At 35.7% G+C, this 20,593-nt stretch overlaps 1 protein-coding gene across 1 annotated transcript in view; it reads left to right on the top strand.

Moving 5' to 3' along the window:
* The window catches only part of GRM8 (glutamate metabotropic receptor 8), a 309,985-nt gene that overhangs the window by 140,103 nt on the left and 149,289 nt on the right, over positions 1-20,593 (top strand). Inside the window, exons 4-6 of the mRNA XM_041471487.1 lie at positions 2,703-2,838; positions 3,312-3,466; positions 4,409-4,546. Of these exons, the coding sequence (XP_041327421.1) occupies positions 2,703-2,838; positions 3,312-3,466; positions 4,409-4,546 (429 nt within the window). The remainder of the gene's footprint in view (positions 1-2,702; positions 2,839-3,311; positions 3,467-4,408; positions 4,547-20,593) is intronic.

Here is a 20,593-nt window from a genome sequence, read left to right as displayed (position 1 = left end):
TAAGGGCCATTGCATGAGTAGAAGTAGTTGAAAAATGCACTTACAAAATGTATGAGGTAAAAAATTATTCCTTTATGTCATTTTTAGGATCTGTTTTACTTTTTGTGCTGAATGACTTTGGGGAGAGCTGAGAGCTTGGCATTTTTTTTTGAGCGTTTCTTTTTTTAACAGTGAATTGCTGATTGTTAAATTTACAGGATATCTGCTAAATATTTCTCTTACATTTCAGCCCTGGTACTTAAGAAAGAAAGTAAAGGACTATGAAGTGTCTATAGCCTAATATCAGCTTAGATAATTGGTTAAAGCTTCTCACAGTAAAGTGGCCGTTTTTCATTGCTGGATTTTCAAAAATACCTGGTAAATATAAGGATCATCTGCTCTAAAGGCTTATTTATTATTGGCAAATTAGTTTTCCATCATGGGGAGACAGGTTATTTGTAAAAATGTGAAGAAATTTGTTGCCATATAAAGGTTCTATATTCCATTTTATAGCATATAAGAGTAAATTATTTATGTTATATATTGTTACGCTATTTATGGATGGTAAGGACCTATATACAAACAACTTTTGTTAGAAATGGCAGGTATTCTGACTTGCAAATATTATTTCTTTCATGTAAAGAAGAGAAGAATTCAGGACAAGCCTGCAGTATAGAATGAATTTCTCAATTGAATAAAACAATAATGAAACATCCCAAGTAATTGATGCATAACTGAAAAAGGTGATATGCCTGCCTGTGACTAAAACTGGGTGATGTGATTTGAAAGTCGTTTTTTTACACTGGCAGTTGCTAATTCCATGCTTTATTTATGCCGTGTCTAAACTTGATTCAAGCTCAGGATTTGCCTGTTCAGAGAGCTATTGAAGTCAATGAGATTCTGCAAAGGCAGCACAAAATCTGATAGTAAATTCCCAGCATTTTTAAAATATTACATAGAATAGAATAGAATAGAATAGAATAGAATAGAATATTTCAGTTTGAAGGGACCTATGATGATTATGTAGTCCAACTGCCTGATCAAATCAAGGCTGACCAAAAAAGCAGCTCATAAAGTGCATTGTCTTAGTGCCTCTTAATCACTGACAGATTTGGGATGGTTTTGAACCATTCCTACTCATTTTTTCAATAAAATAAGAAAAATACCTTCAGACATACCTTTATTTAGTTTATTTTGCTTAAAGATTAAATACATTAAGCTTAAGAAACCTTACACAAGGAACCTTGTAACACCTTCATGTTAATCTATATGCCATGCTTCACCTGGCTGGACCCTTGTTTTTGTTCAAATCCTACCACTGAAGGTGTTCATCAACCTCATTTGTGAAGTACTTTGGAAAAACAGAATTCTAGCATTTTGATAGGAGGAACAAGATGGATGAGAAAGTTGGAAAGCCTCCCCAAAAACAACACAGCCATCTGAGTGTGATTTTAGTTGACTAACTGCATTTAATGCAAAGAAATGTATGTGTTTCAAATTATCTTAAACATCAGAAGATAAATACCAGCATTCATTAAAAATAGAGTACCTCTTTTAATACTCATTAAAAATAGAGCGTCTCTTTTAAACACATTCTTATTCACACTGAAAACAATCTTCAGTGTAGAAGTATTTAGATGGAGGGGTACAAAATGTACAATTTGCTTGCATTTGTCTAGTAACTTGTCACATTTGGTCAGAGGTAAGTATTTTCTCATTTTCTTAATTTTCTGGGTTTATTAGCGATTAGGTTCCCCCCCGCCCCCAATAGGCTCTTATGGTTGGAATAAAAAAATTCAAGAACAATCGTTGGTGGGTGTTAGATGTAGTAGTGAGAATCAGGCAATAGTTCTTAGAGAAAAATAATTAAAATAAGCAAATCGGCAAACAATCAGAAAGATCACCTATGGTATTGGAAGCTGGTAGCAATATGGACTCAGTGATTCATGAAACAGGCTCAAGAAATTTTTCTCTTGCATGCTGAAACACAGATAACAGTGTTGTAATTGGAAAGTAGAGATTCCCCATAACTGGTCTATGAAAACTCTAAGAAATCACTAAATTTCTGTAGAAATCAACCCTTTTTACTTGACAGGTAAAATGCAAAGATTTCAATCAGCAGCCTCTGTCAGGAAGAAATATAAATATAATCTCTGAGTTTGTGTTTATTTGCTGATTAGTAATGTAGAATATTCAATGACAGCTTCTTAAATAATTAAGACAACTCATTTAAGAATGTCATAATAACAATTAAAATTGATCTGTATATGTTCTATGCTACATATTCTCTGCTAACAAAGCAGAGGTGTGTGACAGTACCTGATCCAAAGAGCCACATCATGAACATGAGGTAACTGTAAAACTGTGGATCCGTGGCCCAATGCCGTGCTCTGGCAAGGCTGGGTTCTCAGTTGCCATAGATTAGGTAGGTCTGGGGAGCTTGGTCCAGCTGAGCCAGAGTGTGGTGCTTGACAACAGGTCTCAGAATGTTGTTTAAAAAGGTGCTTAAAATATAAAGTAATTGTGTTACACTCTTTAATGCAGCATTAAGTGTGTAAACCTGTACAAAGCATGTTTCGAAACACATAGGAAATGCTGCTTTTGGCTGTTGTATCTCAGATTATCACTTTGCTTTGTCTGCTTGCCTGGTTAGCTAAGAATTTTTTGAAGTGTGGATATTTACTGTGTTAAAATTCTTTTTTTATCCTTTTAATTTTTCCTAGGAGGTGTTTGCATTGCTCAGTCACTCAAAATCCCTCGGGAACCAAGACCGGGAGAGTTTGAAAAGATCATTAAGCGCTTGTTGGAAACTCCAAATGCTCGAGCAGTGATCATGTTTGCGAACGAAGATGATATTAGGTGCCTGTTTCCTAATTTTATGTTCTGACGATGTTCCCCTTCCCAAAGATGCTTGGTTGGCTGGTGAAAAATAGACTAACGAAGAAGTTTCAGATTCAATCCTATGTAAAAATTCTTGGAAATCTGATGAGAAGAAATGGAGTTGTAATTATAGAGTGGGCTGGTCCTTTATTCTGTGTAGTTCCAGACTTCTCCTACCTCCCAGGAGTGAAGTGCCAATAGACAGTTATTTGGCTACTGGAAAGGAAGAAAACAATAAGAATGCTAGAAAAATATGTCTAAAGATGACACAAATTAACTTATATATTACTGTATCTTGAGTTTATTACAGCTGTTGTTGAATATGCCTTAGACTGTGAAAACTTAGATTAATTAATTATTTTAAGCTTATGCATAGCCAAAATAAATACTGGGTTTCTCAAGTTCTTAGTAAATGGAATTTGTTTAATTGGTTATTCGTTGTTTGTTTGTAGGAGAGTACTGGAAGCAGCCAAAAAAGCTAATCAGTCTGGACATTTTCTCTGGATTGGCTCAGACAGCTGGGGGTCAAAAATTTCACCAGTCCAGCAGCAGGAGGAGATTGCAGAAGGAGCAGTAACCATTCTACCCAAAAGAACATCCATAGATGGTAAGGATGTGGCACAAACCTTTCATTTTCTGTCAAAATTCAAGTACTCTAGGTCTCTTTAAAAATAATTTAAAAAACATGTAGTCCTTGATTACAGGGACTTCAGGAAAAGATTTCCAACCGAGTTACCTGAGTTGGTCTGATCAAAAAATAATTTAATACATCTGTTGAGATGAGAAGATGATGAATCTGCAATCAGGCAATCTTGTAATTGTCTAATAATGACACTTGGAGTTGAGAGCTTCTTAACCATAGTCTGGTCATTCTTTGGGACAAATAAGGAGAGTATTGGATGAATGATAATGAATCAGATTATTCTGTGGGGAGGAGATTGATCTGTGCCCTGCTTTCCACTCCTAAACTCACTTTAAGAAGCTACTGTATTAAGAAAGATTCTTACTTGGTGGATGAAGTGGAAGTTGATTTGCAGTACCTTATTCCTGTGAGGGTACTGGATATAGTAACATCTCTTATGTCTGGGTAAGTATGCTGAACTGGTAATTGATTCAGAAAAATGAACACTATTGATGTTACATAGAGAATTTAGCCACAGGGAAATACTTGTAAGGAGCTAATCCAGATGGGATGCGTTAATCATGATTTCATTATGACAGCTGGATTGCAGGGGTAAGGCTGGTGATCATCAGGTTTAAGTAGGAATCTTTAGTTTCTCAAGTAGTGTCATTACCTATATGAATAGAAGCAGAATTATGGGTGTCCTGAATGTCCTCTTATTCAGCAAAGAATTACCCCATGATTTTACGTGGCCTTGAAATGAAATCTAATCCTTAGATGCTATTATGCTCATAAAATAGTTTGTGTCTAAAGTTTTTTCTTGTTCTTATATTTAAAAAAAATCAGACATTTTCTTTAACTTTTTATTTTTATACTATTTTTATACATATAATATTTTAATGCTTCTGTCACTTCTCTTCAATGTAGGATTTGATAGATATTTTCGGAGCAGAACACTTGCTAACAATCGAAGAAATGTCTGGTTTGCAGAATTTTGGGAGGAGAATTTTGGATGCAAGTTAGGATCACATGGAAAAAGAAATAGCAATATCAAGAAATGCACAGGTAACTGTGAAAGTAAAACATTATCTGTAAATTGTTTATAGGAGTGATGGAAAGGAGCTGCTTTCTTTTCATCACTTTTCTGTCTCCCTTCAGTTCTCCAGTGCATATTGCTGAATTGTAAGAAAAATGTGACTTTTTTTTTTAACCTGAAGAAAAAAATCGTGGACAATGTATGAGAAATTTAATAGTTAATTTGCACAAATACAATGATGGTACAGATTTTATTAAAAACCAGTGGAAGTGGTTCAATTCCATTTATGTTTTCAATGACCTCCTCTCTCACCCTATCTGTAGTTGTCAATACGATTTTTTTCAGCAAGTGTGTGCATCATGGTAATTTTCATATTGTTAACCCTGAAGGATATACAGTGAAAATTAAATTTATGTTTAAACTGTTGGGGTCTTGATGATGGGTCAAGTCTTGAACTCCTTATTTAGTTTACAAACTGTGTTTGAGGATGAAGGAAAAAGCAAATCAATATGTTCTTATTACTTGTCCCCATGTGTAAAAGCAGGAACCTGTATCATATTATAAAACTGAATGCCTCTAAAAAGTTTGAGCAAAACCTTGAAGTAATTGTCACTAGTTTTTGCAAACATGCTTGCTCTGGCATCATACCCAGATGCAATTGTCATGACACCTAATATAGCAGACACATCAGCAGCTGACTTTGATCTTCTCTATGAGATGCTGTTCTCTTGCTGTTACTTGAAAAGTTTATTACAGGAGTGTTACTTTCTGTGGCTACAGCAGATTGCTTATGCTACTTTTTGTGTAGACACTTTTACCTAATGCCAGGGCTCCTTGTGTCATTTCCTTAATTACTGCCACCACTCCCAGCATTGCTGGCTGTGACCATCATCTCTGTGAGTAGTGCCAGCAGCACCACACAATTTTGCTGCACTACATACATAAGTTGTCTGTGATGTGTCTTGATTTTCCTGGCAGTCTCTTCTTTCACCAAATAATATATTCCCCATGGAACATTGACTTTTTTGTTTCCACTTGCTGTCCCAAGATTTCTGGCTGCTTGCTGACACTTTCATGTAGCCTTTGTTACAGGGGTGCCCTTCCAAACTTTCTTCATGCCAGCACCCCACTTCTTCTGGGCTTGTCAGACAGAAGCACTGTGAAGTCTCCAAGAACATGGATTCCTGCACTTTCTGAACCATCAGATTTATTGTATGTGTATTGTGCCATCAATTCAAACACCTACTACACTGGGCTTCACAAGTCACAGATACAACTCACACAGAAATATCAGAGCCATGCATTCACTCTGTCATTTCAGCAATGCCTTGTCTTCTGCCTTTTACCACATATTTCACAAAAGAAAGGTAATATTCAGTTCCTCACTGAGCTAAATGATTGCTCATTACTCTAATCCTGTACTCCTTGACCTTGATTCATATAGCAGTAAATCACGGCTGGATAGTTACCCACATCTGGAAAGGAATTATTTTGCCATTGCTATTTTAAGTGGTTAATAGGTGGGTTTTTTAAGTTCTTCAGATGGAATGACTGGTGTATGTGTTGTAGTTTAGGAAGCTCTAAATGGTACCACAGATGGTTGTATGACTTATCTCAGCCTCATCTCATCTGTCAAATTGAATTACCAAAAGTAGTGTATGAAATGCATAGGACGTATCTTGATCCAAAATAATTTCTAATTTGAAACAGATATCTGCATGTTTTATGAAAAAAAAAACCCAAAAAAACCAAACTGGTATGTTCTCTGAACCTGAAAATAGAAAGAAAACATATTTCTTGTGCCCAGAAAGTTAACATGGTGCTAAGTGATGGGACAAAGACATGGGAGGTCTCATATAGCAGTTATCCGTGCATTTTAAGCAGAAGGGAAAAAAACAATGAATTCTTCTGCAAAGTACCTATGAGTGATAAGACTCCTGACTAAAACCAATTAAAAGTGTCTTGCCACAATAGAAGAAGTCCCCACTCGAACAGAATCAGATCTGACACAAACTGGCAGTTCATCATGATCCCTATGCTTATCTACCTCAATTTTAAAAGGTTAGGTAACAAAGCTACTCCAAATACGACAATTTTAAGTAAACTGAATCAAGAGATGGTGGTGGTAGTAAGTTCAAAATAAACCTCCTGTGATTTAAAGAAAATGATAGGTAGAGAATGGAGGAATGACCCCCAGCCCAATTTAGACTTAGAGGATTGCAAGTGATATCTTGACACACCCTAGTTCATTTGTCAGGGGCCTCTCATGCACAAAAGAGAGGTAATAATGACATCCTGGCTGGTTCTTCACACCACAGCCCTCAAAACAGTTGAGTGTGCACCATGATCCCCTGTCTGCTAAAAATTAGAGTCTCCTACCCATGAATCTATCTTTTCCTTGAGAGGCCAAAGGCATTACCTCATGGCCAAGTCTGCTCTGAATCAATGGTGGTAAGTCAAAAAATGAATCCCCAAATATTAATAAGAATATAAGAGCTGTTACATTTAGTCGTTTATAACCTAATATTGAAAATCTTGAAATTCCTAAGGCCTATCCCCACTGCCATTTTTCCTTGCAGTGGGCTTTCTCTGATATTTTGAGTGTAGTGTCTTGGTCCTGATTTTCAGCTCAATTCTTAAGAGGCATGTGCAGGTGGCCAAGCATGGGAACAGGCTGACCACAGAGGCTGTGGAGTCTCTCTCACTGGAGATACTGAACTGTCTGGATGCAGTCCTGTGTCATGTGCTCTGGGATGACCCTGCTTGAGCAGGGAGGTTGGACCAGATGGATCACTGTGGTCCCTTCCAACCTGACCCATTCTGTGATTCTGTGCTTCTGTATTCTTATCTCTAATTCAGAACTTAAAGACTGAATGTAAAAACACCATTTATTCTAATTTTCCTGTATTTTTAACTGGGCACTGCAGAAAATAAGATTCTCTTTGTGTTTTGCCCACAAGTCCAATTTGTAAATCATGTCACTGTCTGTATAAGTGTTGAAGATGTGTCTGGATGTGGCACTTCGGGATATAGTTTAGAGGTGATTATGGTGGTGCCAGGTTGACAGCTGGTCTAGATGATCCTGAAAGTCTCTTCCAACCTTGATGATTCTGTGATGTTGTGATGTCAGTAGGCAGTAGTACACTGAAAGAAATCCAAAAGGCTCAAGATACAGGCACATTCTGAAAATCTCTCTCTCCAATGATATTAAAAGGCTATAAACTTTTATAACTATTAAACTGATAGGTATAAAATTTTCTCAGGCTTGAGATGTATTTTATTATGCCTTCCTGTTTATCTTACTTAGGAGGTAGTTGAATCTTTTTCTCATATAACATTTGTAATTCCCAGGAATAAAACTGATATCCCTGGTCTCTATTTAGTCAGGTTATTCATCGCTATAAATTTTTGCTGCCTGCAGTGAGTATGCTACTGTTCTAATCCAATTTCAAGCATTTTTTTTTTCCCTATGAAGATACCAGACAATGCTTAATAGTGGAAAGCCTTCCTCTCTTTTATTTTCCTTGTAAAATCAACAGTCTTTTAAGCACTGGAAGTATGAAAGGCATTTATCTTCCTTTAAGGTTAAGAATTGCAGAAGGGTGTAAGCCTTCTTACCTTTTCTTTTCTTATACATTACTGACTATTGCAGTCTAGCATTGTAATAACTTGAACAGTTTATTTGAATTTTGAAATCCTGTTTATTTGTGGTTGCTCTTGCTTCTTATTCCTATAAGAATTTGTGCTCTGGATATACATAAAGTAATAAGTTTCTTTTGAATTTTCCCATTTGTTTTTTTTCTGATTTTTGCCATTTTACAGAAAGCAATGATTCACCTAAACTTTGAAAAGTAATTTTTTTGCTACTATTGGTTTGAAGCTAGCTCTGTGTGTTTCTGAATGTGAGTGTACATTGATCAAATCCTCAATATTAGAATAGTTCATTGAAAAATATTAGAGATTTCTTGTTCTGACTTTTCTGGAATTAAAAAAAAATAAAATTGGGCCATTAACTTAGTAAGCATGAAACAATAATTCAATGACTACCCTTAAACTATTCTACTTGTGGAAGAAGAAAGGCGTTTGCAGAGAAAACTCATTCATCTTACTACAACAAAATGGAAAAGAAAGGAATACTACCAAGATTAAACCATATGCAGAGGTTACAAGAAGCCTTAAATATTTATTCAAGGTGTAGGTTTTCTGTATTCAATGAAAACTTCTTTAGTGAGACATGATCCTTTCAGGGGTCTTCAATAATCTTTTTCTAGCACTGGGTTCTTGGTGGGGAGGAGAAGTGAGGAGATAGAAAGGTTTTCACTCATCCCTGTGCCCCAGCAGGAAAATGTAAAGGCAGAGACAATATTTCATCCTTTGATTCCTGTTGACGCTTTGAGAGGAAGGGCTTGCCTCATGGTTTCAAGAGATGGCAGACACTCTATGCCTCTTGCTCTACTTTAAATTTAACATCCTCATATGTAATTTTTCCAGACCCTCAGCTTCCCAGTTGACTCTACCAGGGGACCAGTTTTGGTAGTAGAAGATTTGGCATTACTTAGAAATAATGTGGGCTGACCAAACTTGCTCTTAGCTCCGACTCTTGGTTGTTGAGCTATTACTTGTCAGTCCCAGCTTAATGTAGATTTCTAGGTCTTGTCTTCCTTAAGAAGGCTACAAAAGGATGAATACTATTATTTGAAAATCAAACAAAGATATTGCAGAATACTCTTTTAATAATTGCATTGATTAGAGGCAATATACAACATCGCTTTTTCCAAAAACCAAAACAGTAATAGTAAAAGGAAGCAGCATTAATGATGAAATGTAAGGAGAGAAGAGTAAGAATTAAATGAAATCTAGTTAGATTTGCTTTCATTAACCTCACAGACTGCTAATATTTGATTTCAAGCTAACAAAAATTTTGGAAGTCCTCTTTTTGTATTTGTTTGTGTGCACTCATGCAAGCAGATATGTGTTTCTGTTTGTATGCTTAGCAGATAGAAATGTAACATGAAAGTTGCTTACTATGTCATGTTTTAATGGGAAAAAAACATATCTTCAGCTTCAAATCTGACAAAAGAAGTCACAATTCCATTGAGATTTGTTCTGGATTTTGCCCACAGAGTCCCTTGAAGGCATCCATTATGGTCTTTGAACAGCAAAATGGGGTCCTTTAATAAAACATCAATGTAATGTGGCACTTTCATAAAACCTCAACAAAAATGTTAATTATAAATTTTCTTCATGTGCATCCCCACAGTAGAAGTCTTCCCTCTGTTTTGTATGGTTAGAATTCTAACTACTCTGCAAACCTAATCAGACTTTAACTGCCTATAATGTCTGACTGTGCTGCTAAAAATAAAGATGGAAGAGCTTCCAAAAGTATAGAGACCTGTGTCAATTAGCCTAATTTCAATTTGCTCCATCAAAATGAGCTGTTTGTTTCACTGAAAAAAGTCATGGTGCAGTATAATAAAAACCATGCATACCTAGGAACTTTTCAGAGATAATATTTCTTTTCTTAACTAACCTCTCTGAAATTACATCTGCCCCTAAAAATATTAATAGGAAGAAGTAAATTTACTCATGTGTGTATGCAGTCACATCCTGAAAAGTTTTTTGGACAAATTGAAAACCAGAATGTGAATCTTTTAGTGTCTCAATGACTTGCTATTTTGTTTGAGTAATGGTTCCATTACCATCAAATCACTCCTAAAGTAGTTTCTTTTCTTGATGAGACCTACAGAAAATTTAGAAAACCAGCACAGATGCAGTTGAGATACACGAATTGAGCACAATTCTCATGAGGCAGTAAGGCTTAGGAGGGACTCTTTTAGAGTACACAGAAATAGCTGTTGCACTCCCTCTTTGTGATTCTTGAGTTGTAACTGGGATGTTTAGGCATAAGAATTAGAATTCTTATTATTTCTATTCTTTTGTTGTTGCTTGCCATTTTCTTGATTCCCATTTGAAATGCATCTTCTGCACAAAATAAGTTTTGACATGTTAGTTATATTTCTGAAATGTCTATTGCTGTTCTGTGAGAGTACAGTAATCTGACATAAAAACCATGGTAGTTGCGTTTGCAGCATTAGCAGGAGCCAAGCTGGCTGTGGAATCTTTGCTGCCAATCACATCCATTGGACACAAAAGACACATTTGAGGGGATATGGATTGACTTGCAAATAAATTGTTGATGCAAAAATTCCCACAGAATAGTATTTTCTCTATTAGTTAGCACTTGATTTACAGGACATAAGCAGTTTTAAAAATATGAGAAAAAGGGAAAAGCAAATGGTAAACTTAAAGAAATTATTTATCTTTCTATTGTGATCTGTATACTGATTAATTTTTTGATATTAAAATAGATTTCAACTTATTTTGATCTTAGTTACCGCCACAAGAAAAAACCTATATATTTTAATAATTATATTAATTTTATTATATAATTGGTAAGGGTAAATGAAGCATCAAGTAGAAATAGAAATACTTAGGATTGCTTTTATATCATGAACATTTTCAATACATTGAGTAATTATTGACCCATGAAATGTCCCTGATTTATAAGTGATTGCTCATCTTTTGTGGAAGGGAGTTCAGACTGGTCACCTGTAAACAGATGTAGATGCTTTTAAATCTACCAAGTAGAATTTTATTGCTGAAGTAGTCCATGGAAAATCAATGGGACGTACACAATGAACTTCAGTATAATTCAGTGTAGGAAAGGAGGTCAGAATTTGGCTTTCAATGGTTAAGTGTAGCCATTAAATGTACCAATTACAGTTCAGTATTTCCAGAATATTATTTGTATTCAATACTTGAGTTAGGTGTTTTTGTGTGAAGGGCTCTTATGAAAGGTCAGATAGAAGCACAGGTGTCCTTAATTTGTGTTAAATTCAGGGTACAGGGGACAAAAGGTATATTTGTTATATTGAGTTCACATTGGTTTAACTGCATGACTGGGCATAATGATTTGGACTCTGGACTAATGCATATTTAGGGCTTGCAGGCTTGAACTTGGAAGGAGCTCATGAGAATGGATTTACTTAATTCTCCAGCTTCTGGCAGGCCGCCTCCATATGTCTCTGTAAACTGCTTAGACTGGTATGACTTACCCTGTGAGGATGTCCATCTCTCTTTACAGATTGCAAATAGTCCTAGATGACTAAATTGGATCAGGTGTCCCACTTTGAGATTGCTCAAACCAACTGAGATGGTTCCCATTCCATGGTTGCTCTGATCATCACTTTCTCAACAAAGCAATCTTCCTTCCCAGTTCCCGTAAAATCCTTGTGATAATGCTAATATTTTTTAATATTAATTATAAATATTAGTTAATTTAACATTCTTACAGGTACTTTCACACATAGAAACAGAAGGGCAGTCAATCCTCTGTACACAGATTATCAGAAAATATTCCTCAAATCTGAATATGTGACCATTTTCTTATTGATAATACTCCGATTTTAAGGATGCAATATCCTGTGGACTTATGCAAAACTATTTTAAAATGACTTGTTGAAAAAGATTTACATTTCTGTTTTATATTTAGGTTTAGCTTAAAAAATTAAATATTTAATTATTCTGGCTGAAATCCTTTTATGCTGTGAAGAGATGTTATCAGGAGACAGAGAAATTAAGGATTTAAAGACTTTGATGAATCTACATAATGTGTGTGATCTGTCACTGAGGCAAATACAGCTGGTGTTGTGATCTCCTATACCTTGTGGAAAATAAATAACTTTGAGATTATTAAAGCAACACTGTGGAAGGAGGTGTGCTTCCTTTAGTGGTATCTCTGGTTGTAACCGTACACAATGGGTGTTTAGTGCTCTGGGGTTTTTCTGCTCTGACTGAAGTTTCGTCAGCCAAGAACGGTCTTGGTTGATTTTTTTACTTTGTTAAAATGTTAAAGAGTGAAAGGGAAAGTCTATGCACTACATACACCTGACCCCACAAAATTAAAAGATCCAAATGCATTCAAAGCTCTGCAGTGATGGGGCAGGTGGTGTGCTGAGGTCATGCTCTTCAGGGTTCCCTTGTTTCCAATCTGTTCTTTACTTTTCCATGTGCTTAAATACAATGTATTTGGGCCAGAGATTGAAATTTTTTCAGTTTTTGTTGTTGAACAGACTTACCTGTTCTATTTTTTCAAACAAAGAAGAAAAGAGAGGGGGAATTTGCACATCATAAACCTGTTTGTATGAGTCCACTGAAATGTAAGTGCCATTTAAACATTGTTTGGCTCGGAAAATATGGGTGCTTTTTTACTCTTGGAGCTAGATTCTGACTATTGGTAGACTTTTTTCTTGAGCTGTACTCTAGAAAGAACAGTTCTTCAAACACTCTCAGGTAGATCAGCAATTATTCTCTCATCTTGAAATGAACAAATAATTTCCAGCACTAGAAGCAGTTCAAGGTAACTTTTTAAATTGACTATGGCTTTTGAAACTACAGCAAACAAGAAACAAATTCATTTCATTCCTTTTAAATTTTGAAAAATTGACCAGGTCTCTAAAAGTGGCAGTTTTAGGAGCATTCTAAGTGCTGGCTTGAAGAGTGATATTTGCAATTGATATCTGCAATTGCTTGAAACTCTGCAATTCACAGAACCACTGTGAAGAATATATTAGAATAACAAAATCATTAAGGCTGGAAAAATCATTGAGTCCAGCTTTTGAACAAACACCACCATGTCCAGTTGACTCAATTTCAGAAATGACCTTTTATATTTCATATTAAAATCTGATTTTTTTAAAGTCACTTTCAATTTTATCTGTATTTTTTTTACCCATTCCTCTGTGAAATAATCTTACATGTAATTTATGATGATAATAAAGGAAGCAGGGTTTGAAACACCAGACCAAAGATTTTGCAACTTAGTTTCACAGAGATAATATACAAAGGATGTATAGCCAGATCTTAAATGCTGTACATGAGTGTTGCTTTATTGACATGAAGAGTTATGAGATTTGAGAGGATATGGCCCCCCAATGAGAGTAATAGCTTGATTCTTTGTGGAAATCACAGAGTGGTCAGTAATCAAAGGCTGAGTAGAGAAGAAAAGCTTTAAAGGAATGATCAGAAGGAAAACTACATTGCTTTTCACTTCAGAAGACAAGAGTTAGATCTTATGAGTAGGGTGAAAATAAGCAGAGCTTTGTAGTCAAGTTGAACGGAACCTTGAAATAGAGACAAGAAGTTTGAACATCCCGTAAAAAGGGTAAGCAACCAAGAATTTGATCTCAGCAGTACTACACAGTCTGAACTGTTCTAGTATCAATGAAAGCAAAAGTGGTTTTGATAGTGGACTACTGTGCATATTACTCCTTTGGTCTGCTGTTATGTAATTCTGTTTTCCCCAGTGTATAAATATATATATTTCTTTCTCATTTAATGTGAATCTCTCTTCTGAAAAAAATAACTAAAACTTCTTGTAACCTCCTTCACTGTAGTATTGAATCATGTTGCCTTTTGCTTTTGGAGCCTTTAACATAAATGCTTTATATTTAGTTCCAGTAATATATGTTACATTATAAAAAAGAAAGTGTGTTTTTAGCATATGAATGGTGGTTTTACCACCTTCCTCACCTTTTTACAGTGCTCCTTAAATAACGATTTAAAAAGAAATTCTATATTATTTTTTCCTTGTTTTATATTATTATTTTTATTCAAATTTAGAAAGTTGCATCTGAGCATATTTTGGTTGTTATTACAAAGGTGCTCATTTGTAGTTGTATTTCAGATTGTGTCTAGAGAATTCATCCACATAAAGACCAGCATCCTTTCTCTTCTTGGGGTTCTCTGTTCTTTTTGGTCATTTACAATATCTCTGGTTGATGCTTCATTATTATATTTGCTTGCCTGAAATGTGGCTATATGAAATTTCAAACAATCATATTTTCATTGTGTTCAAGTCTTTAGTAACTCTTTTATGAGACTATGTACATTTTGCTATAGCTCAGTTTATTGATTCATTTACCAACAAGTGTATGATTATTTTTGGGTTTTTTTCTCAACGTGCTCCTTTCTTTAAAAAAAAAAAAAAAAAAAAATTCATGGTAGTTCAAATTAATTCTTATTTCAGTGTGAGGAATTAATTACTTTATGATCAAGCATTTTGGGTGTAATTGTGCATACAAAGAAATTGCTATGCAATATTTAGAAATAGAGCTCCAGTCATGCAAGGTAGGCTGTATGGGGGCCACTTTTGCATCAGTGCAGGACTGCGCTGGGCTTGATAGCATTTCATAGCTGAAGGATCTTATGAATGATTATGACTACCTAAAGAATGTCTTAAATATATTTTCTACCCATGGAGAAATGTTCCATAGTCAGTCCCACAAGGAATTAGTAATTTTAAGTGCTTGCACTTTGTGTTCTTGTGATACCTCCGTAGAGAGCAGGGAGTTATTGGAAAACATGTGTTATTAAAACTTTTCATTGATCAAAGTTCTTCAACTTTGTATATGATTGACTTTCTGATCAAATGATGATGATACAACCCTATTATTTTGGTTTTGACATTCATACAGACCTACTCTCTTGAGCATTCAGTTTTTAAATATTGACATGATTTGCAGCATGCATGTACATATGTACATGTGTGCATTGATCTCCTGTATAGAATCTCCTTTCCCTTAATCCCTACCTGTATGCAGATCTACAAAGAATGATTCTGGAGAAAAATATTTTGCCTTTTCCAATGCCCTCTCCTATCTCTAGTCTTTGTGTTACTGATCTTCAATTCACGATAGAAAGTCTAAGTGAGAGGTGAAGGTCTGAAGAAATTATTGAGACTCATAGCAGGCAGCCTGGAGAAAGGGAACCTGATGCTGTGGGAGCTGGGCCTCAGGGCTGGACCTCTTTGTCTTGACATGCACTGGTAACCTCAGGAGAACTGTTCCCAGTCCCCTTTCTCTCATTTCTAATCTTAGGTGAAGGAAAGCATTTAAAATGACTGCTGTTACACATAAGGAGCCTATTTTGGAAAGCAGGGAAAAATGTAATTAGGGTCAAAACCTCTATTCTTAATTTATTATTCAGGAAATCCTCTTGAGAAGCAGGACTGCAAAGAAGATCAATCTTCTATTTTAAAAAGGATTTTGGCACTTGGAATTGAAATTAAACCAGTCCATTTTACAATTCAAAGAAAAGAGAATTAAGCCTTATTCCATCCAATGAAAATACTCCAGTGTGTTATCTAACATAAAAATCAAAATGCATGTAACCAAAAGTTTCAAACTGGTTCAGTTCTAAATTGCAACAGCTCCATTTTCAACATCGTCCTGGTTTTCTCTACCATTTTCCCTACGACCCAAATGTTACTAAGTATTTTAGATAAGTATATTTACTGTAATGGAGCTACATTCTATAGAGAAGTGTAACCCTGTAACAAACTCTCTCCATAAATCTATAGCTTAAGATGAGGACAAAAATGTATGATCTGGGACCCAGAAAAAAATATATTTTAGCAGAGCAGCATATAATATTGTATTGTGTACGGTACATGCATGAACAGTAAATATTTTTCTAGTACACAGTTGATGGAGACAATAATGATAGTGTGCGTGAATGACATGCTGATTATGATGAATCTCACAGATAAAAATATTGACATTCATGTCTTGTAGTTTTCCCTTCTCTGGACAATGGATTTATCCTCCTAGAGGGCTATTTTTCAGCAGAAACTATCTAAATTGGGCATTTGACCTCTTCCTCAAAATCAAAGATATGATTGTAGAAGTAGGATGTCAGGCAGGAGCTGGGGAAACTCATCACTCAACAATTATGTATTTCATGAAAGCCAGCTATATAAATTCCTGCAAGAGAATGAAACACTGTGAAAAATGCAAATTTAATGCTCCTGTAGAACTTCTTTATTTAAAACATTTCAAAAAATTGGAACATTTATGGCTCTTTTATACTGGCCTATTATCCCTTGAAAAAAAATTGGATGAAAACTTGAATGAGTTACTGCACACATATCACAGGGATGAGTTATTTAGCTTTTTTGAAAGACTAATTTTTGGCAGTATGATGCCATCATAAATGGAGCATATTTGATTGCTGATGAGTTATTTTTCAAGAAAGAAGTGATTTCCTTGGTTTGTTTTTAGTTCAAAAATTAATTCAAAAGTACATTAGTTATTGTGGAAATCTCATCTTTAACATAAGCTTTCCTAGTTCAGACGATTTCTTGATGTCCTCCCCTATTTGAGGGGACAATTGTGTTTAAAGATTCACAGAATTTTTAAGGTTGGAAAAGACCTCCAAGATCATCTAGTCCCCACATTGCCATGTTCACCACTAAACCAGCTACATGTTCTTCTGATGTTTATTAAAACCAAGCCGCTCTTTCTGATTGATGGACTTTCCTCAGCCAGGTGTTAAAGCAGCTCTTTTTAAACTTTGCAGTATCCATGCCATCCAACAGACAAATTCTTGGTTACTGAGGTAAGATTGCACGCAGCTATGTGGACACAGGTACCATTCCAGCTGTGCAATTATGTGAGCTGGCAGGCTTTGGTGGAGGAGAAGCATCTGGTGATTGTGGAGGCTGAATGGTTTTCAGGGCTCAAAACAAAGCAAAGTCTTCAGTCAGTCAGAGGATATTTTACCTTTTGTTAGGCTTGTGCAAACTTTCAGATTTTTTGTTTGTGATGATATGATGATATTAATGCTGTGAGGTTTTACTGCCACTTGCAATTGATAATTTAGGTACAGAAATGTTCCCACAATTAAGAACTGGTGATTCAAATACAGACAGATTAGTAATAGAGGCTGTGAAAAATATGCTATGCAAACTTAGGTCCATTGTCCATTCATACCTTCCAAAAAGGAGAGAGAAAAAAAGGACATAAAATGTTACTTCTGTCCTGTCCCAAATAATGTGTTGCCTACCTGTTTGATTGTTTATCTGTTGCATGCAGTGGTTTGTTAACTGTACTACCCCATAAAAAGACCTGCCTGGCCTATCTTCTTTCACTTCTCTTGGTTTATGTCACTTATATAAATTTGACCTAAATGAAGTGATTCTGAAATCAATTTCCTCTTTTAAAGGTTAAATATTCTCAATGGAACTGAATTGTGATGAAATTTAAAGTGATGCCTTAAGTTTTAGCTTTCATATTTTTCAGATTCTTTGCTGCCTAGGTGTGTAGTTCTAAGCTTCATATTAAGTGTTGGTAATCTCTCTTCACAGAGTAGGTAGATAAAACAGTTCCTTTTTCTAGCTTGGGACCAAGGACAACCATTACAAGTTTCAGGGACAGGAGGATAAACTGTGGACTGAAGAGAGAAAACAAGGAGGATGGGACTTAATAATCTAGGGATGTAATTGGACAATTACCCAATGTGCAAATGGACCAAAACTTATAAAAGTGTGAGACCTCATGACCAGTCGTGCATTTTATCACCATTTTGGGTTCATCTTGGGTGTAGCTGTGGCCAGGCTCTTGAGCTGCCCAAGGTGTATCCATTAAGGCTTTTCAATAAATACCTGCTTTATTCTCTAATCATGTCTAGTCTCTGTTCTAAGTCAGCCTTCTCAAGGCAGCAAAAGAACTTGCATGGAGATAGCAGCCTGAGCCCTGTGTGGTTGTGTATCATACCTCATACTTCCTAGCATTGTACTGGTAGGCTCTTAGCTTTGGGAAGTGGATCCATCCCTGGTTTCACCTTATCTGCAGCATGTTGCTTCGTACTACTGCAAATCATTCTAATTGCAAGGGGAAGGCATTAGTTTTCAAACTTGCCTTTTGGAGATTGTTAGAAAAGCCCATTTGGAGAACAGAGGAAGTGGAATTTATAACTCAGGTGCTGAACTTTTCCTTTGAGATGTGAGTGTTGGGGTAAAACTCTGAAAGAAACAGAAATTCTGGCACCATAGCACTCAAAAATGTGTACAAGATAGAAATGCAGACAATTCTTAAAATGAAGGAGGAGCCCCAAAGAACATCAGAGTTTGACACCTGAAGAAAAAATTGCTAATTTACCTCAACTGTGAAATATATAGTTGTTGGGCCTTAGAACAGATGGAGAGAATTATATGCATGTCACTGTGAGAAAGGGAGAAAGATTTTTTTAATATTGTCTGCTTATTTAATAGTTTAATTTCTTTGTTATTTTTATATCTTTTCTTGACCTTCTGCTTGCACCATAATCCATTCTTCCTCCTTTTCTTTTAATTTCATCTGTCGAGTTTATCGAGCTATGTCAAATCACTTTGTAGAAGCAACTTTTGGATTAGTAGATTTGTTAGGTCCTAGAGTATAATAATTAGGCACATTCAGGTAGGCTTGAAAAGGAACAAATAGCATGAGTTTTCACAGCAGCTATTCAGTGTGACACTCCTATGTGTAAGAATCGTTTTGACTTTTCTCACTTACAGATGCCAGTAGTCTTTTGTAGCAGCTGATCCCCAGTCGAGACTTACTCTCCTTTACAGCTTGAATGCATGACTTGTTTCCATTAGCACTGTCAGGGTGTTTAAAATCGACTTGCAATTTTGTTTCACCTACATGGTGACTCAGTGGTAGGAGGTATTAATAAAAGTTTAGAAATAATAATGGTGTTTACCCTTGAATTTAGAAGACTTTGAGGATGTACCTTAATAGTGTCATAGAACTGGTGTAGGTTCACACAGGAATAGATTTATTTCTTATGCTCTGCTAAATTTCCTGTGGAATGCTGAGTGCATTAGGATCCATGGTAACCAAGTCTGCTGCAGTGCTGTATTTCTGTGCTGTTGATAATGCAAGTCCATCTAATTAGCACCAAATGTCAGGGTACTAAGAAGAGCAGGTGGCACCATTTGTATCTGAAGTAAATACAAACACAGTATTTATGTGCAAAACCGGGCAAAATAAAGCCTTTTATAAAGTCTGTTATAGATGGTTTGTGTGATTAATAAGGTCTGAGAGAGAAAAGATAATTATAAACTGGGACCCATGAACTGATAATTTCAAGTCCAGGTTGAACCAAATGCTACTGATAGGAAATACTTTTAATCTTGAGCCCTTGAAGAAATATGTTCTATTACTTTAGGAATACAGACTGTAATATTTGGCATTTTTAAAGTCTGTGGTTCATTCCCAGTTCACGTTATGTTTTAAAAGTAGTTAAGAGTAATGAAAATTGTGAATAAAAAGAAGGTGGAGAATTTTAATAACCTTGATTTTCATGAAAGCTTAGAGACTGCAAGCAAGACCTCCTATGCAGTGTCTTTAAGTGACTTGAAAGACCCGTACAAACCTCTGTGAGACTCATAATATACATAAAGACAGTGTGCATAGATCTGAAGTGAAAGGAAATTGCTATTGATTTGTCTAGATGCCTTTATAGACATAAAGAAAGACAAGTGTCTCTAGAAATCTAACAAAAATCATTGTCTGGAGGTGCTTTACACTGTTGTCAAACAAGGAATACCAGTTCAGAGAGATTACGGGCTTCAGTAAAAACTTAACTGTAATCCATAAAAACTTAAGTGTAACCCACGTTTATGCCACAAAATATTGCAAGGCCAGGAGAAGGAATGGGACTGAAGATGCATTTATATATCAGAAATGCTGTTTCTCCCTTGTCAGGTGTCAGTTTTTGCCATGAACAAAAATAGTCCAGGATGCTGCAGTCTCTTGTGTCTCGTACCTGATTCTGTCATAGACAACTTGATTTCCAGGGTGGGACTTTCCTCTGGTGCAGCTAGAATGCCAGATTCCATCACAGAGCTAAACTGGTGCTTGGGCACCACTTTTATAGCTCCATGGAAATTTAGAAGGTAAATAACTGAAAGGTATGGGGGCCTTTACATGGCTGAGTCACACTTTGCAAATTTCGCCTATGATGACTACATTGTTAGCCTGACTGCAAACTCTAAACATCATGTTTTATGCTGTATCAGTCTAATTAATCATCTCATACACAAATATTCACTAAAATGAAAGATACCATCTATATTAAAATTTTAAACTTTCTGAAATAGCTCAGTAAATCTGGCAACTGATACATAAATAAGATTTGCAATTCCATCCATATATGAAAATACTGTGCTTTTTTCCATATTACAATTTAATTAA

Source organism: Pyrgilauda ruficollis, unplaced genomic scaffold (genome assembly GCF_017590135.1).
Source record: "Pyrgilauda ruficollis isolate IOZ18807 unplaced genomic scaffold, ASM1759013v1 scaffold27, whole genome shotgun sequence".
Lineage (NCBI taxonomy): Eukaryota > Metazoa > Chordata > Aves > Passeriformes > Passeridae > Pyrgilauda > Pyrgilauda ruficollis.
Note: the sequence above shows the minus strand (reverse complement) of the source record. Positions and strands in the feature narration are given on the sequence as shown.